This window comes from Anguilla anguilla, chromosome 9 (assembly GCF_013347855.1).
Source record: "Anguilla anguilla isolate fAngAng1 chromosome 9, fAngAng1.pri, whole genome shotgun sequence".
In the NCBI taxonomy this organism is placed as follows: domain Eukaryota; kingdom Metazoa; phylum Chordata; class Actinopteri; order Anguilliformes; family Anguillidae; genus Anguilla; species Anguilla anguilla.
Genome location: NC_049209.1, coordinates 8,994,392 through 9,001,628, shown reverse-complemented (window position 1 = coordinate 9,001,628; position 7,237 = coordinate 8,994,392). Strand labels below are relative to the sequence as shown.

Here is a 7,237-nt window from a genome sequence, read left to right as displayed (position 1 = left end):
TAACTAGGAAAAGTGAATGCATAGCCTGACATTCTCTTAGCTGGTGAGTTTCCTGCAGGCCTACATGTCATGGCATAAACAGATTTTAAAATAATATTGTATGATTACTATGATTGTTATAAACAGTGGATGGCACTGGAAGTCAAGTGACTAAGAGGTTTCTGACTTCATAATACCCACTTAAAGTAAAACAAACACATAGCTTACTTTCTCACATACTGTACATCTACAAGCGCGCACACACACACACACAGATGTGCGCACACACAAAGCGCATGTTTAGAGAACATTATTGAGTAAGGCTTGTTATGCCGGCGAGCTATGTGTGAGGCACATTTTGTCCAAACCCATTGCAGATCTTGCAGAGAGCTCCAGACCCTTATAAAGACATGAACTCAGGATACTGTTGTCATTGTACTCTGTATAGGTGTCAGGACTTGAAAGATGAAGAGCTTTAGTGTCCGCGGTGTTTAGTCAAACTTTCCAGTTGACGTACTCCAGAGTAGTGCTTGTGTTGTGTTGTCTCGCTCTGGTATGTGCTGGGTCTCTCACGAATGACTCAATGGGAAAACGCATTTATCCTGATATTCTGTCAAGAAGCTCGGCTCATAATGTATCACACAAGCTTTCAAACATGCTATCTCAGTCTTGCGACAACTCTGTGCATTTGCATGCACATTTGAACTGCAATTGCAGTTATGAGCCACCCCCTCCCCCCCCCCCTTCAGGTTAACAAATGGGATATCAGAATCTTAATCATGTCAGAAGATCCAGTGGGGTATTCACTGAATTTATGTGCAATGTGTTTGAAAAGACTGGTGGGACCTGCCCTTAGAGTTTTTGAAAGGGGCAGCCTCAAGGTAATGAATATTTCAATCAAAATTTCTCAAAATCAAAGAAATTACACATGGAAGAAAGCCAATGCTAGAAAAAATGATGGAAATTGAGTGTGTACGTACCCACAGTTCTGACATTGGGAAAACCTAACTGCACTTCATAAAATAAATATTGGAAGCAACCATGGAATTGTGAGATGTCACGCTGGATTAGATCCCACGAGCGAGAGACAGGCTGAGGAGTAACAGACAAACATCTCTACGTTAAAGAGAATAGGAAACTAAGCATGATGCCTTCATATATATTTATTGTAGCTTATGGATGAAGTACAGTAAAGAATAAACTTTGACAAATGAAACTTCCACTTAGGTTGAGAGAAGAAGCAGTTTAACACCTTTAAGTATTAAGAAAGGCAACCATTAAGGTATGAAAAATATGTTCTTATGAATTAACTTACGCTTCAGAACAAATTTAACATGTAAAAACTGAGGAAACCTATTTTTTCCTCCTTTTTGAAGCACAGCACCAACCCCCTCTTCAGAAAACTGCAATATTCAATCAAACAAATGTGGTATACACTACATGTTCTGTAATCAAAACAAGACATCTTGATGTATAAATGCCCTTATGACCCTATCTGTCCCACCAATTTGCTTTATCTGATCTCAGCTCTAATCACGACCACCCTGCCAGTTCATCTCACTACCAGGCGAAAATATCTATGTAAGGCAAACATGTAATGCAATAATGGACAAATGCATATATACAAATTTCTTACAGATAAACTAATGTGTCTTAGGTAGATCTGTGATCTTCAAGCCATTGTAGATTACCTGCTCTAAATGTCTGAAGGAAAAGGTTAATGTACATTCAAACATTTGGCTGTCATATAATGTTTCTTGTAGGCAATAATTAAGTTTTGCATGAAGCATTGAATTATTGAGCGACTATTTTTATGCTGAAGGATACTTTTATTTGGCTAGAGGTAGACATGTACGTCAGATATTCCAGTTGTCCATGAGAGAACTTGTTAGCTTGTGGAATGATACGAAGGTGTCCTAACTGAATAGGTGCTCTAGGTGTGTGATTGCTTTTTTCATCTTCATGCCTGGCATCAACGTTCATTTCAGGGGTGTTCCAGATGAAAGAATTCAGAGATATGGTATATGGGTTGTGGCATTATTTGCTTTCCCACCATGAAACTTATTAACACAATAAAGGTTTGGCTCCTTGCCATTTGCGTTGCTTTTTCTTTGTATTCATTTTTAACAAAAGGCTTTGTTTCAGTGACCAGGTATCCACACTTTCAGCAGTTAGGAGCCCACCTGATTTCACCAGTCACTCTATAATTTAATGATTTATATAACCTCTTTCTGTTGGAATAATTTGCATTAAAATTGAAAGCTTCAGTTGATTGGACTGATTAGCCGTCATGGGATGTGAGCAGGACTGTGCAGAGACCTTTTGAGGGGCAGGTGCTCAAAGTAAGAAAAACGAACCTAGAAAAACTACGCCCAGTTTTATGACACCCACTTACTGTACAGAATATATTTTATAAAATTGAATGAGTGAAAATGAATGACGGCAACATTCCTCCCCCCCCCCCTCGCACATGCCTGGATGTGAGCATGTGACATTTATTCATGGCCATTTCTGACACATTGTGGCCTTGCCGTGGTAAATCATACCACAACAGACATTAAAAGTGCCTGATTTTAAAAGTTAACAGCTTGTTACAATTCAGGGCCAAGAAAAGGTATATATTTAAGAGAGTGTCAGGAACATGCTGTTTTCTGGCAGCTATCCAGTTTGGGTTGTTGAGCAAGTCATAAATCCATTTAAGCATATACTGAAGTTTGAATTCAATACAGTGAAATAAATAAAGGTTCAGGCAGGAGAGGTTGCCAGATGATTTGTCTTTATGCAGTTCTGAGTGTGATTTTGTATTCCGAGAAGAATTAGGTGATGGAAAACAAGTTCTTTCAAAAGATGTAACTGGTGAAGTAAATAATCACAGAGCTGAGATAATCAATGTAGCATTTAAGTGTTTTTCCAGAAGGACCCTCAGTGGGCATGCATGCCCACAACCTACCAATTCCTATTGCTTGCTGAATTTTGTGTTTTGATATCTGGCAACTCTACCAAGAATTTTATTTGAAGCATGTCTGATAATATTCAGTGGGGTGCGTGGAAGGTATTGTTTGCAAGTAAACTGTCAAAAATGTATTAACAAAGTACTTGCAACATAACAACGCCTAAACCAAGAATTACACATTTATTCTGAGGAAAAAGAACGGTAAGTCCAGGACTTGCATTAGTTCTCCACAAACATTTATAGAAAATCATAACAAGCCAAATTAGGAAAAACACTATGCTCAGATGAACCAAGAGGACATTTGCCCCTCTCGATAAAGTGAAATGTGTACAATTTTCACAAACATTTTCACATTAGACAGCTTGAATCTTACAAAAGTTACATGGTAGGATATGGTAGTCGAGATGCCAAAAGTAATTGCAGAATTGTGAAAAGACAACAGAAAAGCTTCTAAGAGAATGGCAAAATAGAAAAATAGAAGAAAAAAACAAAACAGCTGCCCGGAGCCAAAGAACCAGACAGAGCACCAGATCTGACTTAAAATCCCGAAAGTTGTCAAGCAACAAATGTTAACCCTACAGCAGTGGTTACCCTGCTGGAGATCATTTAAACTATTTGAACAGGTTGTTTCAAACACACATGGCAGCATTGAGCTAGATGAACATTATGGGCTGTGGTGAATTTTTGCAGTGGGGAGGTTTGCTTCCATGTAAATTACGTCAGCTAGACACAGCAAAAGGCAGCACAATGTTTTTAGACATAGCCAAGATACTTTATTGCTGAGAGTTGTTCAGTACACATATATGTATGCACAAACAATCAAATGATTATCCACAGAAAACAAAGAAAAGCAACAGGGTGAACAACCTAACCCAGACAAAAGCAGCTCTTCATCTACTGAGATGAGTGCACAGGAATACAACTCTCAATGTTTAGTCACAGAGTACCTGATAGACATTATATGCAAGCTTCATACTGCGCCGTCAAGGCAAACTAAGAAACTCATCATTACATAGGTCACTGATTACTGTGTACATACCAAATGTCGCACACAGACACACACCTGAAGTACTCAAATGCTCACAAAATCTTCCTAGATTGTATGAAAGTTCAAGTCCTGTCACCTTGATGCAACCATTTGGGAATGGCTAAATTATACATCTAGCAAAGCTATGACGGTTTGTTCAACGAGATAATGGCCATGCGGTATAACCCCTTATCCTGCAGTTAATCATAGCACTGTTACTGTCCACACCCCGGAACGTATGGAAGTGTGATGATGACAAGATAAATAAACAAGAAAAAGGGAAAAAATGAAATAACTGTAATTAGCACCACAGTTAAGACTGGCTACATCATCCCTTTATCCATGTGCGATACAGTTCCCTTTTTGGTTTCAGATCCAGCTAATGGACATCACAATCAGAGGTTTGCTGGGTGGTTGCCGCAACGTTCACAATGTTAGCAACACACTGCAATGTTTTCAGAGCATTACACATTGTCTAGGTTAGAATCATCCATCTTTGATGTCTACATTCCATAAGTCAGTGGATAAGAACTCTGCTTAAATGAATGAGCTTTCTTCTGTCCGCTTTAGCTGTTTTTAATGGGGAGCCAGCAGCGTTGGTGAATGTGCACTATGGCCACTGTCTTTCTACAGAGTAAAAACAGGGGAGGAAAATGCAACACGCAACCTGCACATGGCTGTAAGGACTATCTCCAAATACTGTAATAAAGAAAACACACATTCTACAGTAAACACAACCGAACAATCTATGTCTGGATTACAACTTTATCCCTGCACAGTTTATGTTTTCTTTTACAACTAAAAATAAATTCCCTCCCCACATTGCAGCATGTGTATCGACAGCCCTCCAGTGTTTAAACAAATACTGAGAAATCCTATGTTTATGAGATGATTGGTCACATTATGATTATTAAATTATTTCATAAACGGAAATTCATATACTGTCTGAGGAGAACTCATTTGACGTTTGATGCATCCTCAGCTTCAGTAACTTCCTATAAACTAAATATCTACAGTCACATATATTATCACATATATTATATTTTTATACATTGCTACTTTGCTCATGAATAAACTATTTGTTTGCTCATTTAATTCAGTCATCATAACTGTCCCACTTTTAGGGGGTATATGCAACTGAACGCATTAAAAATATGACTGATTCTTTTTATGTCTTTTTATATAGATAAAGATATAGATTTGCAGTAATAATGTAATCTTCACAGGTCGTAACTTATTGGTACCAGGTATTCACAGTTAAGAAAATAAAACTGATAAAAGCATATTCAAAATTACAAAAGGAAGTTAATACAACTTACAGGCACGCTGATAATCTCATTTAGCTTTAAGCATTTGGTTTTAGTTTGAATCACGCGTTTGGGTGGTGGACGAGGGACTGAGTTGGAATGAGAGAGCATAACAGGTGGACTACCACCTCAGAGGGGGATTCCAGCACCTGCATTTCCGCAGGAAACACAGCACCAGCCCCTGCCCACTGTATCCCACTAGCAGCCTTGCTTTAAACCGCTGAATTTACTTCTCTTCGTCCGTCCCTCTGCCATAGGTCAGCACACAGGGTAGATAGATACACGCAGGTCTGGGGGCCTGGAAAACTCCGCCAGCTGAAACTTAACTTCCCTTTCAGACTTTCTGTAGGGTCTTAGTCCACTAAAAATATCGGTGCACTGCTATTCCTGGGTATGGAGATATCAGCAGGATAAGAAACAAACAATGACTGGCTCAGTTATATTTTCATATTAAGGGATCTATGACACCCAAAGTTCAGGGGTGCTGTGAGTCCCAAAGTTCAGGTGTGCTGTGTCCATTCCACCTCTCTTTGTGTCTCTCAAATGAAGGTAGTTTTTGTTCTGTCCTTTTGAATTGCTTCCTTGTTTTGCCTTAGTTTTCTTTTTTAATCAGCAGAGGAAGCACATCTGTCACTTTTGTTGATACAGCAGGCTAGAGAAGGGTTCGCTTGTTTCACAGATCACACTTCCTGTTTTGCAGACAGTCCCGTGTGACCACACTGCCACCACAACACTGAGCTGAGTGCGGCTCATTGAGAAGGCTCATTGCCTGGGCGAGGCAAACCTGAATTCGCACCAGAAGTGTCTTGAATCCTCTCTGACTGTCTCTGAGCCTAGGAGAAAGTGAAATGGATTTTTCATGATAATACAGCAGGTATCAGTCAGGACAAGAAGAGGGGGGGGGGAAACTGTTTCCAGAAGTGGTTCCTGTTCCAGATATAAGACCTATAGAGGGACTTTGTGGCTTAGGGGAACAAAACCGAGATCCATCGTGTGGAGATCAGCTTGATGTCAAATTCGAAACTACAAATAAATGGCTTGCTAATGCAACTGTAGGTTGGCCTATGAGCACGGGGCTGAGGGGCCTGAAAGGAGAGAACCCAACGTGTCCAGGCTAGGATCGCAGTGGGCCAGCTTCTCTCAGGGATGTCATAAGGCGTGTGTGTGTTGCGCAGAGCTGGCAGAGCATGCAGGGAAGCTAGCAGGGCTTGTTGATTTTGCACAGCAGCTCAGTGACCTTGATGAGCCGGGCCACGGTGCTCTGGGACTCCTCCTGCAGCCGCTCGTTGTTCTGCCTGAGGCTCTGAACCTCGGCCTGCAGCACCGCCTTGTCCTTCTTCTCCTGGCGCCGTCCGCGAGAGGAAGGGAAGGAGCGGGTTAGTGAGGTGGAGAGAGGAGGGCCTGCCGCACGCTGACGGTGTGCAAGAGCTACTAAACACACACACACACCCACACCCACATGCACACACGCATGCTCAACACACAAGCAACCACACACACACACACACACACACATGCACGCACGCATGCTCACACACACCCACACCCACATGCACACACGCACACACACACACCCACACCCACATGAACACACGCAAACTCACACACACACACACACACACAGACACGTACACACACACACACACACACATACACACATGCACACACAAACCCACACACATGCACACACGCCCACACATATACACACACACACGCACCTACACGCACACACGCATGCTCACACACACAAGCAACCACACGCAAACTCACACACACACACGCAGACACGTACACACACACACACACACACACATGCACGCACGCACACACACAAACCCACACACATGCACACACATATACTCACACACACATGCACCCACATGCAAACTCACACACCCACGCATGCATTCAAACAGGCTCACATGCACACACACCACACACACATGCACGCACGCAAACACACACACACAC

At 41.5% G+C, this 7,237-nt stretch overlaps 1 protein-coding gene across 4 annotated transcripts in view; it reads right to left on the bottom strand.

Moving 5' to 3' along the window:
* Positions 1–3,093: 3,093 nt before the first annotated feature.
* LOC118236642 (signal-induced proliferation-associated 1-like protein 2) overlaps positions 3,094–7,237 on the bottom strand; it is a 36,390-nt gene continuing 32,246 nt past the window's right edge. For 2 of the 4 annotated variants that reach the window (XM_035435171.1, XM_035435170.1), the window contains exons 16-17: positions 6,504–6,608; positions 3,094–6,099 (exon numbers count right to left, since the gene is read on the bottom strand). In XM_035435171.1, coding sequence (XP_035291062.1) covers positions 6,016–6,099; positions 6,504–6,608 — 189 coding nt within the window. In that variant the 3' untranslated portion in view covers positions 3,094–6,015. Of the gene's footprint in view, positions 6,609–7,237 lie in introns of all 4 variants that reach the window. The other 2 variants (XM_035435172.1, XM_035435174.1) reach the window with 2 other exon arrangements.